This window comes from Cariama cristata, unplaced genomic scaffold (genome assembly GCF_000690535.1).
Source record: "Cariama cristata isolate BGI_N322 unplaced genomic scaffold, ASM69053v1 scaffold2747, whole genome shotgun sequence".
Taxonomy (NCBI): Eukaryota; Metazoa; Chordata; class Aves; order Cariamiformes; family Cariamidae; genus Cariama; species Cariama cristata.
Genome location: NW_009628181.1, coordinates 14192 through 32910, shown reverse-complemented (window position 1 = coordinate 32910; position 18719 = coordinate 14192). Strand labels below are relative to the sequence as shown.

General features: G+C 46.0%; 1 protein-coding gene across 1 annotated transcript in view; it reads left to right on the top strand.

Annotated features, from left to right (window-relative positions):
* LOC104165128 (obscurin-like) overlaps positions 1 to 15797 on the top strand; it is a gene marked incomplete at its 5' end in the record, with an annotated part of 144390 nt that extends 128593 nt beyond the window's left edge. Inside the window, 15 exons of the mRNA XM_009704685.1 lie at positions 600 to 645; positions 1216 to 1293; positions 2163 to 5832; positions 6512 to 6577; positions 7948 to 8058; positions 8177 to 8344; positions 8819 to 8941; positions 10965 to 11107; positions 12207 to 12234; positions 12425 to 12512; positions 13181 to 13420; positions 14085 to 14308; positions 14770 to 14845; positions 15334 to 15483; positions 15620 to 15797. Coding sequence (XP_009702987.1) covers positions 600 to 645; positions 1216 to 1293; positions 2163 to 5832; positions 6512 to 6577; positions 7948 to 8058; positions 8177 to 8344; positions 8819 to 8941; positions 10965 to 11107; positions 12207 to 12234; positions 12425 to 12512; positions 13181 to 13420; positions 14085 to 14308; positions 14770 to 14845; positions 15334 to 15483; positions 15620 to 15797 — 5389 coding nt within the window. The remainder of the gene's footprint in view (positions 1 to 599; positions 646 to 1215; positions 1294 to 2162; positions 5833 to 6511; positions 6578 to 7947; positions 8059 to 8176; positions 8345 to 8818; positions 8942 to 10964; positions 11108 to 12206; positions 12235 to 12424; positions 12513 to 13180; positions 13421 to 14084; positions 14309 to 14769; positions 14846 to 15333; positions 15484 to 15619) is intronic.
* Between the last annotated feature and the right edge of the window lie 2922 nt (positions 15798 to 18719).

Genomic DNA, 18719 nt, shown 5'->3' with positions numbered 1-18719 from the left:
AAAACACAACTTGGCAATTTGCTAAACTGGCGTGTTTCTGTTATGGTGATGTCCTTATTCCCTAAATCCTCCAGGCAGATGCGTTTCTGAAATGACATAGAGAAGTGGGAAGAGCAAGGACTGGTATAGAGGGAGTCGTGCGAGAATTAAATAATATTAACCACATTCATTAAGCAATTTCAAGTACAAAAGGCGGCTTGAAGGCATGTTTGCAAGCTCTTGCTTTTTAATTTCATTTCTATTCTTTCTGCCTTCTGCCAAAGCTATTTTTGCTCTGGCCACCTAAAGAATCAAAAAGTCACTCTTAGGGCTGCTCTCGATGCCCTTGAACAGGCTCCTTGCAGAGTGCCATGGGGTCTTCCTGAGGATCTGCAGGGAGTCTCAGACTGAAAAAGGAGGATCGTTTCACCTCAAGGGAAGGAAACCTTGGGTTGACAGCCCCTGTCTGTCTGTTTGGCTTCTCAGCTCTAAAACAGCAGCCTAAGGACATACACAAAAGCGTATGTGTGTGTCCACGTGAAGCAGGCACCTTCAGGAAGATCTTGTGGTTGCTGTTGGAAGTGACTTGCTACTAAAAGGGTGATGTTTTCTCTTATCAGAGCCAGGCCTAGTGCTTTGGACTGTCTTTCCCACAAGTGGTTCATGGTAAGTTTGTTTTGGTTCTTTTTATTAGAGTCATTAAAAACACTGAGGTTGGAAGAGACCTTTGGAGGGGCAGCTCTTAAAGCTGCTTGATGTTATTTGCTGGTTTATTTTTTCTCTTGGTCTCCTACTTTCTGTCTTAGAGAGGAGATCAGGCATGACTCTCCAGAAAGAGGAGACACATTGGTGTTTACATGCCAAGATATCTTTCCTTTCAAAAGATGAAGATTACTACTGACATGAGCAGATGTAACAAGTCTGTAGAGAAAGGAAACTGTGGCTTTGTAGAGCAAAGTTGTGGTTTATATTCCAATGCCTTAAATTGCTAAGGAGAAGAGCTAAAAACAAAACAAAAAAAAAAGGAATTTAATTACATGCGTGGAACAGGGCTTGCTTTTATCATTGAAAAGCTGAGATTGTCTACAATTTAGCCCTGAGGGGATTGTACCATTTGGTCTATTGTAACTTTCCTAAATTAAACACTTCTGGAAGGAGGGAAACCTCAAAAAAAATCTAAGGAAATGAAGTCAGGATTTTTTTAACCAGTGATTTTCCTCTCATTCCACCTGGCAGCATAATCTCCCCCTCGAAGCAGCTCATTTCATTAATACCAAGCAGCTCAAATTCATTGTGGCTCGGAGCAAGTGGCAGGTGAGTTGGCCTTAATCTATGTTGGTTCTTTTTAGGTATATATATTTTTAATTACATTTGCATCTTTTGAAAGTCTATCAGGCTAGAACAGTGAGCATAGCAGAGGTCTCAGCTTGGCTATGAATGGCAAATAAACCCAGGAGAGGGTGGTCGATGGATGTGACAGAAATAAATTATCTAGGCTTTTACTGCCTGGAAATCATCTGGTCTCATGCAGGTGCCTGTAAGATGCATGGTTGTATCTAAGTTAGGTACCTTCAGCTGCCTTTGCAATTGGTACTGAATATTAGACAGCTCCCAAGAAGGCTCCTCTTTTCCTGAAGTTCTCTAAAATCATCAGATTGATTGCCTTCTGAAGATGGATGCCTGTTTCTCTGTTGACTGTAAGGGGAGGCCAGCTGCTCAACTTCAACTGAGATGTCTCACATGGCAGAAGTTAGAGCAGATGAATCCTACCTCCTACAGTACGATAGGTCTTCTGTTGGCCTAAGTCACTGTAGGTTGTACTCCAGTCGACGATTTACTCCAGCTAGGCTCTCATCTGATGTGTCCCATTAAAAACTCCTTTTTCATCTGCGTTGAGTGGCCAGATTGTCTTTGAAAATCTCAAGCAGGGTCCTGCTTCCCTGTTCACAACAGCAAGTATGTCCCCTGAAGTTAATGTAGTTTCACCTCTGTGAATGAGAGAAGAGCAAGACTTGGAAAGTAAATGAGGCCTGGATTGATGACACATACAAAACTGTGGCAACGTGTTATTAAACTAGTATGTGCGGTATTTAAGAGTGCAGAAGTTCATTTTGGTATGCTTGCTTTACCATACTCCCACCATGTTTCCATCTGATTGTCCCGTACTTTGTTTTGCTTTTTAGCGGTCTCTGATGTGCTATAAATCCATACTGGTAATGCGGTCTATCCCAGAAATCCTAGAAAGGACTCACGACAACACCTCCCTGGCCATCTCCCGACATCTTATTGAAGAAAGCACTTCATCCAGTACCAGCGGATCCTCTTCAGACAATGAGAACTCACATTTCCCCAAGAAGAGGCACTTTGGCTCTACACCTGAACTGAACTTGTCCATATTTGATGTACCAAGCCATCAGGAGCTTCCACAACATGCAAGTGAAGAGAAGTCCTCCAAAATCTCAGTCCCTCCAGTAAAACCCATGAGGAGGAAGTATGCTTCAGGGAAAGCTGAGGTGAGGGACAAATCACCTACCGAAAGCAAAGAGCTCGTGGCAAGTATCTTAAAGGAGAAAGAGGAGGGGGTCCATCCCAGGCTTCGAGAGGAAAGAGCAGAGCAGTCCCAAAGAAGTGATGCTGCTGAGCCTTCATCAGTGAGGACTTCCACAGACAGCACGTCGCATCTATGTCAGAAAGAAAAACCAGACATAATTTTATCTGATAAGGACAGAATTGAAAAGGCTGGGGATGGGACAGAAAAGCCACCTGTCTGTGTTCCTAGACAGAGTGTCATTAAAAGCACTTTCTACAGCCAAGCAGCTGAGCTACCTGCAAGGGGGCCTTCCTCACCAGGCAGGGAGTTCAGGAGGCACCTAGACAGGGCCAGAAGGACTTTCCGTAAAGCTGGATATACGAAGGTGCCCCTGAGTGGTCTCCGTGAACCCCTTCTAGAGCAGTTTGAACTGGAAGAAGAAGAAGGAAAGTCTGATGATGGAGATGATCACAGGGAAAGTCTGCTTGGTTCCTTGACCAAATCAGCATCATTTGACACCGCAAGAAAACCACCACATCCTGCCATTGCTGGTGCTAGCCGAAGCCGTTCCCTGGATGACTACAGGCTGAGAGCCTCAAGATCAGTGAGGGAACAAGGTATTTTGGAAGAAGACTGTGATATATTGTCACAGGAAAGTTGCCCTGAAGGCAGTGACCACTGCGATATTTCTGCAGGGCCTGGCAGGGGCTGTTCTGTAGACACTTCAAAGCAAGAGGACTTCAGGAAAGACAGCAAGGATTGTTCAAAAGAGCAGCCCCCTCCTTCCGCACAATGTGAGGGTAATGGGTGCCTGGCTGGTTTTGTCCAACAGGTAGAGAGACCTCCAGTGTCACCTCATAGGAGCGAGAATAGGAAACATTTACTGAAGAAGTCAAAAGCTACTTATGTTGAGGAAGAAGTTGAAGATGTGGAAGGCAAAAGCCCCGTTCTAACTGCCCAGTGCTTAGATGTAACTGCATCATCAGCTCAAAAACATGAAAGCATGGAGTGTAAATCTTCCCCTGGCAGTGCCTCTGATACTGCTTTTCAGGAGGGGGACCACCCCATTTCAACTCTCACACAGCCAGAGACCACCTCCAAGTCAGCCCCTACAAGCGAGGGAGGTGTGTCTCTGCCCCAGGCGTCTGCTCACAGTACCGACATCCATCCCGATCTAAAAGGTGGAAGCTTGCTTATCAAAAGGATAGCCCCAGTTCCACCTTGGAAAGACAAAAGGCAGAAACATTCACATGAGAAGACTTCCGTTCATAGTGTTGCCAAATCTGATCTCATGGAGCATGAAAGCTCTACGGTTTTAACAGGCCCACAAACAGAAACTGATTCACTTCCAGTGTGTAAAGACAAAAGTCAGGAACCTCCTGGTCAAAGTGTTCCATCAACTACTATCTCGGTGGGCAAACAGCCAGGTACCCTAACCGCTCTGCACACAGCTGATGAAGGTGCTCCTCAGAAGTTGAAGACCTATAAAGAGGTGAGATCTGCTGTCCTGGAGGATGAAGGACCGGGTATTACAGGAATCACTCCACTGTCAGCCCATGGTGGTGAAAGCCAAGTGCAGGAGAGGGCTCCTGTTCACGTAGACAGAGCATCAGCCGTCCTGAAGGGAGACCATCTCGTTGTTCCAAAAGTCACACTACCAAAATCAATGTTGACTTCGGTCTCTGATGGAGCACGGCAGGCTGAAAGGGGACGGCCAACTCCTAGCGAGGAGAGGCTTGCTGCTCTGAGGAGTGAAAGCTCAGCTGTCACAGAGGTTGTTCCCAGTTTGGCCCATGAGGCTGCAATCGAGGGAGCTGAACCCCAGAAGTTTTCTGAAGGCAGCGGCATGGTGCCTGCTGTTCTGGAGAGCAGACACCCAGCTAGAACTGTGTCCTCCCAAAATACTGGCCTCTCTTTGGTCTGTGAGGGTGAAAAACAAGAACATCCAAGGGCATCGCTTCACAGTGAGGTGAGATCGGTGGTGACAGCAAGTGGAAGCCAAGCAGCTGGACAGACTACGCCTGCTCCTTTCGCCAAGGCTGGACATCAAGTGTTTGAGCAGCACGGGGCTGCCTATCCCAGTGGCAGAGTTTCTGCTGATCTGGAGGGTGGGCCTCCAGGTATCTTAACTGTTTTGCAATCAGAAGTTGCTCCAGCTTCGGTCTATGAGCTGGAATATGAGGAACCTCCAAAGGTTTATGGTGAGGGTAGAGGTGTTGCCTTCGAAAGTGGAAGCTGTGATGCTGGAAGAACTGTCCCACCATCGCTCCGCAGGGATCAAAGTCAGGAAGTCTCACATCACAGGTCTTCTTTTTACAGTGATGAGGAATCTGCTGTGCTGGAGGGCTTAGTGGATGAGATGGTTTCCCTCTCTGAAGAGATGAATGTTTGGGCAGAGTCAGTTTCTGGTGAGGAGGAATGCAGAAAGCACATCTCTCCTCCCACAGAGATGTTCTACGAAGGCCCAGGTAGCCAAGCACCCAGGGACACCTCCTTCCCTTCTGTACAAGGAGGTAAAAGAGGAGAAGTCTCTGAGCTGGATGACCTTGCAGAACCCTATCTTGTTGTGAGTGAAGAGTCAGTGGTACTGGAAGGGCAGGGGGCACAGACGGTTCCTCACGAATGTGAGCATCTGGAGGACTTAGCGTTTGAGAGCCCCACTTCTAGCCAAGTGAGCGTTTCCTCAACAGATAGCTTGGACGCTGGAAAAAGACCCAGTCAAGTGTCAGTGAGCAAGGACACTGGTAAACACCCAGAAGTTTCCTTAGTGAAAATAAAAGACCTGTCAGATGAAACACCCAGTCTCAGCAGTGGAACTCCAAAACTTGACATATCAGAGGTAGAGCCTGCCTATTTGAATTTCTCTGACTTGTACGACATCGTCTATTTTCCATTTGAATTTATGAACTACAGGAAGCCTCCACCCAAACCAACTGGTAGACGGTTTATACCTTTTGGTGAAAGGGCAAGGTCACCTCCTGCAGGACATTTTCATAAGGATAAAAGACTCTGCATCAGAGAAGATGCAGAGAACAAGAACAGGAAGAACCATTTGGAAATATCTGAGGATTCAAAGGCAACGAACTTATTAGCCATGGGGAAAGGGTTGGAGAGTCATAAAGAAATGTATGGCTCCCAAAAGGACTCAAGTGGTAAGCAGAAAAGCTCCTTCTACAAGCCAGGACTCTTTAAGCCATATTCAAGGTCTCATTCAGTGGAGCAGTCAGCGGAACAGAGTCTGAAGAAGAAAGTAAAAGCTTCTGTTGCCCATATTTCAAGAATCCTAAAAGGAAAGACATCTCCTGAGCCAGAGGCAGAGGAAGGTAAATATTTTAGTCTATGCCTTCAGAGGTTTGCTGCTGTAACTGGGTTCTGCTAAATCTGCCTTTTCCTTTTTCCCCAGCATATCTGAGGCTGTGGTTAGACCGTCATTGCAAAACTGGCAGTGGCAGGTTATGAAATTAGCAGTCTTCAGCCCCACCACTAACTCTCTGTTACTGGCTCATTTCAGAGCAGAGCCAGCTGGGTTAATCTGCTGATGGAAGTGGCTTAAATTCCCCTGCCTGAGTTTGCAGAGAAGATCAGGGCTGGATGATGCTTTCCCTGCTGCAGTTTCTTCTGCAGTTATCATCTGACCATAGTAAATCTTTAAAGCTAAAGTGACTGGCAGAAGTTGGTGAAGTCACCCTGGCTACCTAAGTTGATGACACTGGACAACAGAATCTGTCCTTTCTTCTCTGCTATCCCTAGATATGCCCTCTTCTTCCAGGACATCATTCTGTTTGTAATAGCTGCCACAGCCTTCCCTGTTGACCGAAGGCTCTTTAACAAGGAAACCTGTGACTGCTGAGATATTTATGTGTGAACGGCAGAACTGTCTGCTGTAAATGGATGCCACAGGGAGAAGGATGGCCTTGAATGACTTCTTCTTCTTTCTTGAAACAGAGTTTGGTGAGCTGGGAAGTGAGGCAATAGAAAAAGAGCTGTTAACAGGGGCTGAAGGATCCCTGAAGCGGAAATCAGCACTCTCTTCATTCAAGTTACCAAGCCTCATGCCAAAGGAGAAAGGTATTGCTATTGCATAAGTCATCAGTTAGTTAGTTTTATCATGAAGTACCACTAATGAATATGACAGTGCTGTGTGAGGCCACTTTCTAAGGATGGATCTGCAACGATTGTCTTGGGATGACCTGGACCAACTCATGCAATATGAGCCAGCCTCCTCTATTTACCTCACAACTATGTCCTTGCTAAAACCACCTTGTCTTGTCTTGTCTTGCCATTGCTTGCAAATTGGAGCCATTCTAGGAAGCCACTGTAAAGGACTAAAATCTATGTGTAAGCTAGAAAGAGAATAAACAGAGTATCCAAGGGTGGGATGGCAGAAGCAGAGAACTGTGAATTCCTCTGCTCCAGCCCTGCATGCATGTGTAAGGGCCAGACACGCTGCTACAGAGCTATGACCTAAAAAATGGTGGTGCAACCCCAAACGGCGTGTCAGCAAAGCTGAACTTGCTTTTGCCCAGGCAAGATTCCCCTTGACCCTAGCAGGAGCATTTTCTGAGGCCAGGTTAATGCTTCAGTGTTCAGCAGAGCCCAGCCAAGCACCAGGAGGGCGGGTGTGTGAGGCTGCCAGCTCCCAGGCACTGCAGAGAAAAAAACCTGGAAAAACACAGAAAAAAAACTGAGCTCCCCCTTTCCCATGGAGACAGCAGCAGATTTGATGCTTTATGGGTTTTTTCCCTCCTTCCATTTTTTATCTCTTCTTCTCTCTTCTTGATCTGATCTCCTCATCCCTGAAATACCATCATTTAGTTTTGGCCCCACATTTAAGCTAGGCCACAAGAAAACTGTCATTGTGACATAGGTTAGACATTAGGAGGCATTTCTTCACAGAAAGGGTCGTTGGGCATTGGAATGGGCTGCCCAGGGAGGTGGTGGAGTCACCATCCCTGGAGGAGTCTAAGAAAAGACTGGACGTGGCACTTGGTGCCATGGTCTTGTTGACATGGTGGTGTTAGGGCAAAGGTTGGACTCGATGATCCCAGAGATCTCTTCCAACCAAATCCATTCTGTGTGATTCTGTGTGATTCTATGTGATTCTGTGATTTTATGCTCTGTCCCTCATCTGACCTGTTCTGCTGCCTTAGCTGTACTGGCAGGGCTGGGCAATGCTGACGTTCCCCATGGACCTTCCAAGATCCATCTGGATTATCACATATGAGCACTCATACCATGTCCATGGGGCTGAACGGGGCTCCTGCACCTGCAAGCCCAATGCCCAGGGAATTCTCCAACAGGTAGTCAAAGGAATGCCACAGGATGAACCAGAAATGTTCTTGAACCAATTAAAAATCCTTTCTGATGTCCTGCTTGCATTTATTTTCCACATAGCCCTCCTGGCCACTCTGAATCACTGTTTTTCCTCTTCTTTGCAGCACCTTCGTTCGTTGAGGAGCTCATCGATCAGGCTGCTGCCGTCGGACAATGCGTGACACTGTCGTGCCGGACGGCAGCTCACTCCTCCCTGCATATCAACTGGTTCAAAGGTGACACTGACATCTCTCTAGGGAGTCCCTAACCTCTGGGACAAGGGTGCAGGGAGGGTTTTAGACACCTTGGTATAAATTTGCAGGGTACTTATCTCTCCTGTCTTCTGCTTTCCAGATGGGATACCTGTCCACAGCAGCAGCCGGATCCTCATCTCAGCCACACTCAAAAACTTCCAGCTGTTAACTATTCTCTCCGTTAGTGCTGATGATTTTGGTATTTACACTTGTGTGGCCACAAACTCCCTGGGCTCAGCATCCACCTCTTGCATCATAAGAAAAGCAGGTAAGAGAAGAAGTAGCTACAGCAGTAGGTATTACAAGTACTTCTGCCCAAAAATGTGACCTGTAAATACCTATGAGGCAAAATTCTGCAGATAGGTTCAGAGGACAATTTTTCCCTTGCCCGCTCTAGTCCACAGCCACAACCCTTGCTGTCCGGTAGCGTGGCACATTTTGTAGGGTTCATTCCCTCTTCTTCGCTCTTTAGTCTCTTTTCTGGATTCAGAGTCACTCCAGCAATCATGGGCTTCTAGAACCAGACTTCAAAATCTTAATACTGAGTTTAAATTAGGCATGGTTAAATTGCTGTTCCACTAGGGGTGTGTGTGAGCATTTTTACATATACACACATATAAAAAAAAGCATACACATTTTTATACAAAAAGAGTATTTGTAACTGAGAAATGCTGAGTGTAGAGGTATATATCACAGCAATGCTACTGCTAACAGTCACTGGGTTTTGTGCCTCTCTCAACAGAGGTTCCTCCCAGCCCTCCACCCCCTGACATCGTGGAAGTCTACGAGGATGGAGTGCAAGTGGTCTGGAAGCCTGTGGAAACCAACATCCCCATCCATTACACTGTCCAGTGCAAGAGTGAAGGTAAAGTGGAGTGCTGCCCTTACACCTCACAGGGAATATCTCAACTTGTATGATCTCTTCACCAGCTGGATATTTTATTTTTATTCAGAAACAGCCTGATTTTACCTCCCTAGTTTAGAGTTAGGAATTAAGTTCATACAGCCATCATTTGGCCATCTAAAAGTTAGATGTTGTGGTGGCTAAATCAGCCTGGAATATGCATACTCATACAAAGGCTTTGCTAAAGTCTGAATCAAACTAGGTCACATGGACACTGTGACCAAAAAGTGAACAGCTGTAGAAGAATACGTATGGCTGGTGCTGGATACGCGTTCCTGAGTAATCCTCTCAAATTACAATTCTGACAACATTATCCACTAATAATGCACAGCAACAACAATCAGCGGGCAATATCATCCTGTACCCAGGCTTTCTGTACAGTCTGTGGAGAAAGATGGTCTATCAAAAAGGCAATTCATCCTACGCTAAACAGTCCTGCTTTCTTTTTTCATTGATTATGTAGGAAGCTTAGGGCAAACAGCCAGGACAAGATGACAAAAGTTTGGCAAAACGGCATCATCTCTTTGATGTTCTCTTCCAAGGCCTGGTCCAGAGCCTGACGAAGTCAGTGGATGTTTTCTTGTTTAATTCCACAAACTTTGAATCAAATTCCCAAGCCTGTTCCATCTCTCCTGAGACTGCTTTTGCTGTTATTATTATGAATGCTATGACTGATAGTAATTTCTGCTGCAGTTACACATACACAGTCCTTTGGGTTCGACTGCTTCATGTTCCTTCTTTTAATTCTCCAAACACACACGCACTCCTTTCTGGATTAGCATGAGCATGGGCAGCAGCTTTCTGCCTTTTCACTTTAGAATTGGTGTCAGTCACTTTTCTTCAACACAGCTTTCTTTATTGTTATATCTTTTGACACAACTGTAGGCGAGACTTTGGGGAGGATACAAATGCAAGTCATTCCAACTGGGAAATAAAACAGGAAACAGCAGCTGCAATCTTCCATTGCATTCTGTGTCTTTGGCAGGAACATGCAAAGTCCTGCTTTCCTGAACACAGGAGGATTAAGATAACCAGAAAAAAATTCCTTGTTTTATCCATTATTTGGCAGCAGGCTTTTCCGTGCTGCTTCTGCAGACACTTCTGTTTCTAAGCTGTATCTGCTCCTTCTTACACATATACACATGTTAATTCAACCAGTACCCTGCAAAGCCATTGATACCTTTGTTTTGGGTGGAGAATTATTGCTTGTCCTATGGTCTGAGGCTCTCTACCAGTGTTTATTTGAATGAAAGGATGGGTTTAATCTCAGCAGTCTCAGGGAGTTGAGTTTAGCCTTGAGCACAGCAGCAATGGCAAAGTACAGGACACAGCATCATGTGAAATGAATGATTATTAAATGTTTGCTGGTGATTTTCTACTTCAGACCTTAGTCCCATGAATAATGAGTCCAGAACATACCTATAATTTCAGTTCCCTAAGAAATCATCTGAGTTTCATAAAAGCTAAGTAAACCTGCCCATGTTTCAAACACTGGGTTTGCTAGGAGGGTGTTTGTGGATAGTTCTGTCCTGAAATCCTGCATCTCATGGTTTCAATTGGATTGAAGACAGGGCCAAAGGGAAAAAAATGCTGATTTTGCTAGGTTTTTGTTTGGCGTTCCTGATATATATTTGCATTAGAGATTGCTGGCATGAATTAGGTAAACAAAAATATTCAGGAAAGTTTCACCATTCCTTTGAAACAATATTGCCACACCTTGGACTGATTAGATACACAGCAGCTGATTTCAGAAAAGATGAGTTTGGCATGTGTATGGCAAGCAGCACAATGCACACAAGTTGGCCATAGCAAGTCAGTTTTTCCTTCACTCTACAAGATTCCGCTGTTTCTCCATATTCCCAGCACATAAGTAAAGTTGATGGAAAAAAAAACCCACAACAGCAAAACCCCAAAACTCAAAAAAAAACCCGGTGTCACCATCTTAAATGAGCCCTCATCTCTTTTCTGTCTTCTCTTGGTTAAGATGGGGAGTGGACGACTCTTGCGTCTGATGTCGCTGACTGCTGCTACCATGCCAAAAATCTCTCCAGGGGGTTTAGCTACTGCTTCAGGATAGCCTGCACCAGTCAAGCAGGAATGGGCCCTTACAGCGACTCATCCACCAAAGTGAAAATCACCGAGAAGGATCAAATGGGTAAGATCAAATGCCAAGACAGCATTGTGTTTTTCCTGCATCAAAACTATTGCACCCTTTCGGGTGCGGGTCCAGAAGTCTAGAGCAAGTGAATCAAGATGAATTCCACTTCGCTCAGGGTGGTTAAAAGCTGCCTCCTCTTTGGCTTTCTTATTTAAAAGTGAATTATTTTCTAGTTCTGGACATAGTTAGGGGAGTATGTGTAAATATATAACAAATAAACAATAAAATAATAACAATATGTAAATATATATAAAAAAATATAATAGTAAAATAAAAATCTGGGAACTGTAGATTAGCCACTGAAGACACACTCAGTTTTTGATGTGAGATCACGAGGAAAGAGGTCTGGGACAATGCACATGTCACTGAAGGCATTGATCTATCGGTATAGATCTGCCACGGGTGAAAGCCCTGGACCTGCTCTTTGTTATGGACTCAGTCCTAAGTTCAGTAGTTAATTTATGGGTTCTGGTGTTTGCTACTGGGAACTACCCCCCTACCCTGGTGTGGTTTTCAGCTGTATTTTGTCTTTGAAGTAAAGAAAGATTGATTTTCTATTTTTTTCACCTGTTTGAATACTTTGTACTATTCACATGTTTTTAAAATTAAGAAATCCATAATCTACAGCAAAGATATCCTTGTAGCAAAGCCAAGAAGCGGAAGGATGGTCTAACTGGAATTTCCTCCCAGTGGAGAGAATTATTCTGTAAAAATCAGTTCACAGAGATATTTTTAACTCACCCTAAATCCTCTGCTTTCCCTCGGACCAGGGTTCATAAACATATCTCATTGTGTCCAGCATTTCCAAGTAGATGCTTTACTGTATCAAGGGATGCTTTAATATTTCAGGGAGTACTCGGATACAACCACATACCAGAACCAGTGCAAGAAGTTTCAGCTGCTGCCCTAAAATATCCAACTAAATGAAGTTTCTAATTCTTTGTCAGTGTCTCTCACATGCTCTCATGACTTGTTTTGTGAGCAGATGAGAACCAGTGGCTAAGACGTTTGATATCATAGCACACAATATAAAATCCATCTCATATAGTCTGGAGTGGTCACACCAAGGAATTACTGGGTGGACAGCCCAGAATTTGTTCCATTCAAATAGCATTGGGTGCCACAGCTGGGGGACAACCTGCAGACTCGTCTGGAGAAAGCTCTGCTGTCGCCTTTGTCGGGTGGCCCAGAGAGGCTCCAGTTTCCACACAGAGGTGTTTTTCCACGTAATCCCTGTCGCTTTTTCTCTCCAGAGCTTCGTGCTGCAATGCAGAACTTCCCATCAGCTGCTACGGAAGAAGAAAGTGAAATAATTGCACCATCTGAGCCCTTCCCAACCTACCAGACCTACGCCTTCCAAACAGAGATCAAAAGGTAGTGAATCCAACTGAGCTCTCAACCAGCCAGAGGGAAATGCCACATGTGGCTGGAGTTTAGAAAAGTCACTTTTATAAATGCGCTGCTTGCCTGGTGTCACCGTGTTTTGTTGAAAACCCCTCCGCAGCAATACACATAAACCTGAGATCGCTGGCTGAGCGACATTCATCTTGGTTTGGTAGGATTCAGGTGTGGATTTTCTGGGAGAGCAAAAGGGTCTGTTCTGAGCACGACGTGCCGGGCAGCAGGACAGCCCCTTAGCAAATTGTGAAGGGAGCCCAGGGCTAACAAAGGCTCCTCTCTTTGCTGCATCAACCTTTGCAGCTACCGGTTTCAGACATGGGGTTGGGATTCAACTTTCTATGCCTAGAAGACAGGCACCAACTTCTATTGCAAATAGGGGGTAGTTCTCTTGCTCGAGACAGGATGAGCCACCTTCTCTCTCCCTCCAAAGGAGTTAAGCTCTCACTCCTGCAACTTAAAGTCACTGTACAATTTAGAGACATAGGAGGATGTACAAACTGTGACAATAGATGCAATAACTCCGTATCAGGCATGAATGAAAAATACAGCAAGGGATCCTGGTGGTTTTAAAAAACAGAAGCTCCTGGCTCTTCCATGAGTAGCAGAGAAGCTTAACTTGCCTTTGTGTTCCTTTGTACCAGGGGACGTTTCAGCATCGTCCGACAATGCAGGGAAAAAGTAAGCGGCAAGACTTTAGCTGCTAAAATTATCCCTTACTGGCAAGAGGACAAGCAGACTGTGCTCCTGGAGTACCAAGTCCTGAGGAAGCTCCACCACACAAACATAGCTCAGCTGAAGGGAGCCTACGTCAGCCCACGGCACTTAGTGTTGATCCAGGAGATGTGCGTGGGACCAGAGCTACTCCACTCTTTGGCATTACGGTAATAACAAGTGGAGGGAAGGGTTTTCCAGTCAGGGCTGGTGTAGGGAGCAAAATACCCATTGCTTTCCCCTGACAAACTGGATCATCTCTCTCCATCTGTTCCACTGGGCTGTCATTGCACACGGGATTTGTGACGTATTTGTTCAGCAACTTCTTGTGGCATAAAAAAATTATTTAAGTTCCCTACAAGGTTGGGGTAAGGGACAATTCAGGGCCACCCAGTTGAGGTGTTGAAAGCAGTTTACAGTAGTTGATATGAAACCCCATCTCCCATAACATGGAGATTTCTGTGGCTCAGGAAGCCTCATTTCTTTTCCACATTGTTTCTCACAATGGCAGAAAATGGATCTGCTGAAATCCTATGATTAAAGGGGAGAGAATGGCGAGCATCAGACCCGCATTTTGATTTCTGCACAACCACAGCTTTCTCTGACATGCAGCTCTACAACCTCCTGAACTTCTTGCATCTGTAAACCTGACTCACAGTATGGACCAGCCTCTCCATATACAATAGATTTGCTAAATTAATAGAGTCATTTCTTATTGACTCTCAAGGACCTCATGGGATTAGACATCCAGGGAAGGACAGTAGTGGGTGTAGAATGGCACTCTTGGGCACGCAGATAGGACATCTCTGGTTTCTACTCCCTTTCTTCTACCAGGACATCATACTCAGAAGTGGAGGTCCGAGATTACCTGTGGCAGATTCTCAGTGCCATTGAGTACCTCCATGCACACAACATCCTGCACTTGGATCTCAGGTCTGAAAACATGATCATCACTGAGCCCAACCTGCTGAAACTCCTGGATTTTGGCAACGCACAGTTCTACACACAAGACAAAGTTATTACCATGGACAAGTGCATGGACTATGTTGAAACCATGGGTGAGTACAGAGTTCAGTCACAGCAACCTTGGGCTTGTGTGCAATCTGTGGTAAACAGAAAGACAGAGCCATTGGTCACGTCACGGCAGGAGTTGGCCCCAGCAAGCAAAGTCTCCCAGGTGATGCCCTCCTGTGAGTTTGCAGGAGCAGCTAGTGGTCACAGCCATCCCACTTGCAGACCACAGAGGACAGAGCCAAAAGTCACGGCCAACTCTGGTCTGGCTGGCATCCATGTGTCCAGAGCTCAGGCGATATAGTATTACTGCCATTTGGTCTGAAGTTCTCAAGGTTTTATTGCAGTCATCACCCATGAGGGTGTCTTACCTCAGCCAGCTCCCTGTACTAGAAGCTTTTTCTTCTTCACTCTTGGGAAGGTAGCAAAGCATCAAAGTACCCACTGCTTTTGTGCTGGTCTCAGTGCATTGGGGGGGAGCTTGGCTCACACCAGTTTGCTTTTCTAGCTCCAGAACTGCTGACAGAGCAAGGAGCCCTCCCGCAGACTGATATCTGGTCCGTCGGAATCACAGCCTTCATCATGTAAGTCAGTCTGTCCTTCCCTGCCCTACAACTGGCTTTAAAAGTGCAATTTCAGAGTCAGCAACCTGGGGAGATGCATTGGCTCAGAGAGTTAACTTCATTTGTGCCCCCTCTCCTTGGCAATGCTGTGGAAAGCTGTCTGATGGAGGGTATGGAGCTGGCTGCACCACGCATGGATGCCCAGCCCCAGCAATGTCTTCATGTAGAGTAAGGAGGCTGCTCTACAGCACAGCAGCTCATGGTGTTTCTCACTCAGCCTTTTCTGAAAAGCCCCAATTTTACCAAGAAAATTCAAATTACACCAAGTGGAAAAGCAGCCAAAGTCATGAAACCCGCTGAAGAACAGTGGCTTTTGAGGTTTTGTTTTTCTGTATGATATTTCTGTGCATCGTCGTGACCCTCCTCTCACTCCTTAGTGGGAATTCCTGGGAGAAGGAGCATCTTGAGCGATACCCTTCATGCTGATCGATTCTCTTCTTTTGGGGCAGGTTGAGTGCCAACTACCCCGTCAGCTCTGACGTAGCCTGCGAGTTTCTGAGAATGACCAGGAAGGGTAAAGTAAAGCTCACGCGGTGCTATGCAGGTCTCTCCGGGGGAGCCGTGTCCTTTCTCCAGAGCACTCTGTGTGCAAACCCCTGGTAAGATGGTGTCTGCTCTCCCAACAACACAGTTGATGCAGATCCTGGCTATTGCCCCTTCTTTCTCTCCATTTGCAAGGAGCCTCTTTGCTCAGCATGGATCCCTGTCTGACCTTCTCACCTTTGTCTGGTCTAGGGGAAGGCCATCAGCCTCGGAGTGCCTTCAGAGCCCGTGGCTCCAAGAGACAGGTTTGGACAACAGGCAGCAAGCACTGATTACCTTCCCCACCACCAAACTGAGGAATTTCCTCACCGAACGGGAAAAGAAAAGGGGCTTGCTGTGCTCCAAGTACGGCCTCATGATTGCACAGTGACACGGATGCGGCAATGGACGTGAATTGTCTCCCTCTCCCCTTCTGCACTTAGTGTTTGGTACCACATAGTCCTGCCAAGTTGCTGTGCATCAGCTGAGCTGGGGTAACGGCTCTCTGTGAATGCGATTTAGCATAACTGAGCAAGTTAATCCATACATGTGCATTGCCACAAGGTAAGAACAGAAATATAGACTGTTAACATGGCTCAGCTGACCAACAGTAACTTGACAGTATGGGTGTCTCTTGGCTGCACGCTCCCTAGAATAACCAGGAAAGATTTCTGAATGAGACTAGCTACCAGCCTCAAGCAGCTTTGCAAATCCTTCCCTGAGGTCAGAAAGACTCCATGCGTGCAAATGTTGGGCACTGATTTCTGCTCCTGGCCCAAGGACACGATAACCAGACACGCTTTCAGATGTTACTGCACTGCTCATCCCACAGTGACCACTGCAGCAAGGTCTGAGTGACTGGTGGGTTTCTCACCCGCCACCGATCCAAAAGAACTCAATGATCAGTTTTGAAGGGAAAATAGGGAAGAGTGAAGCACTTTTGGGGGGCTACTGTTAGACAGTAATGTGTCTTCAGGCTTTGGATGTAGAGGTCCAACTAGATAAAGCCCTGAGCAACCTGGCCTGAGCTGACAGCTTTGAGCAGAAGGTTGGTCTAGAGACCTCCTGAGCTCCCTCCCAACCTGACTTGTCCTGTGATCCTACCTCTTTGCCAAGTGTTAGACACGAGGCTGGAGTGGTGGGACTCTGCTAGCATCCATCAGCACCCAGGCTTAGCATATCACTTACCTGGCCAAGTTCTCCACCATCTCCATGGGCCTGACCCGAGATTAAGCACGGGGCTAGAGCAGGGCTCTTCTAGCTGTAGAGCAACAAGAGGCTGCAAAGGAGGGAGGTGTGTGTTAGGTGTGTGACGATGGTATCACAGAGGAGATTTCAACCAGGGCTTTTCACACTCTGTGAGGGAACACTTTCCTGCCCAAAACACAAGAAACAAGCAGAGACAGCCTTCGTGAAATCAGCCTCGTAGCTCGACTGTAGCACAAGGTGTGTATGGAGAGGGTAACAGCAATGGGGTTTTCCAGTAACTGATAAATTGCACATCCTAGTCCTTCAAGAGGCCATAGCTTGCTTAGCTTTGAGAAGAGGTACTGTTCTCCCTGAGGCCCAAGTTGACCCTCCATATGCTGCTCCACTTGGGCAGCCCAGCTCCTGCTTTCTTAGAGGAGCCCAGTCCGCTGCTCAGTGAGCTGTGTGGCTCCATGGAGGGTCACCAGCTCTCCATGGGCACCTGCATTGTCATGTCTGCAGAGCTGATCCAGCTCCTCAAAGGTTTCAAGGTTCGAAAACACCACAAAACTTGGGTTTTGGGGCATGTGTTTGAAGTCTCCCATTAGGCCTAGATGACAGAGTTACCCATCACATAGGATCTTACCTGTCTGATTGTATCTGCATCAATAATCTTAAAAAAGTGTTAAAGAACAAACATACAGAAATAACTCTTAAAGAAACCAAGCTGTGATTTGGTGTATGTGCATCTCTGGGAAAGATATTCCCTATAGCCAGGATGCTGGCACATGGAACACTTAGTTGCAGGGCTTTTCCCACAAGCAGGGTTAAAACAGGCTTGTGCAGAAAGCCTTTCTGAGCCTACCCAAGCTGTCACGCGGAGGTGTGAGTGGTTCATTGCAGCCTTGCTTTGCTCCCCATCAAAACGCTTCCCCATTCTGCCTGGCTTCACTGCATTTGTATCCGTGTGTCCTGCCTGCCACGGGGTATTTCTGCATAGGCTGTGACTTGTGGGAATAACTTGGCCACCAGACGGTAAAGGCAGCAAACGCAATAGTGACCATGACCTCGTTACATGCAGATGTTGTACCGCTAAGAGACTTTGCCACTTTGAAGCCGGGCTGCTCTTCTCTGGGCTGTGCACAGGCACATCTACCGCGAGATGTGGCAGCCGTGGCACCAGCAAACGCTGTGTGTTTTAATTCTTAAAAAAAAATCCTGAACTTTCATGTTCCTTTTTCTCCTTCAAAATCTGCTTTCCTTTGCAATGGATGGTGTTAGCTGCGTCACTGCTTTGTACTTATAACCTCAGTGTTCCTTTGAGTTTCTCTGAAGTAAATGATGTATCTATTGGTGCTGCTGAGTTTCTTCAATTTTCCTTAGAAGCAGCAGTAAGTGGAGGCTTTTCTCAGAGCTGCATCTGGCTGTGTTGAGAGGAACGAAAATGGGAAAAACAGTTCCTAATACATTACAGTTTAATACTAGAAGTGATGCTGCTTAACCAAGGGTGGTCTTTTCCAACACGTTTAACCCTTATTGTTCCAAACCTGAAATGTGCAGCGCCATGACTCCTTCCCTTGCACAGTGTGCAGAGCAGGAATTGGAACTGAGAGCAGAGGAGCTTTCCTTGTGCTGTGGAGAGCAGACAGTGACTCAATAGCTTGTAAAGCTTTAAACATCAAAGTAATATTGTCTTCACTATGCACAATCAAAAAGGAAACCAAGGGTTCAGGGCCAGGCTCCACGCTCAGTTCTCTTGAGGGACAGAGGAGTTACATGAGACAGACACTGCGATGAGATCTGCCCCTCAATAAACTTTTCAAGACCCTGGATTCCTTCCAATTAAACTTCTTTTACAAATCAAATAAGGTTTCTGTTGGTACAGGCTAGTTCGTTACTCTTGCTGGGACACTTTGGGATGGAAAGGTCAGTGCCAGGGGACAAACCACCTAAGTATAAAACTTTGTTGCAGATTAACTCATTTGGAGCTTTCACATTCTTCCGTATATGACTCAAATGAAGTGATTTTTTTAATTGGTTTTTTTTTTTGCTTCTCACAACTGTATGCATTTGAGCATGTCTGAAGTCTTTTATAGACTCAATACTGTTTGGTTTAAACCATTCT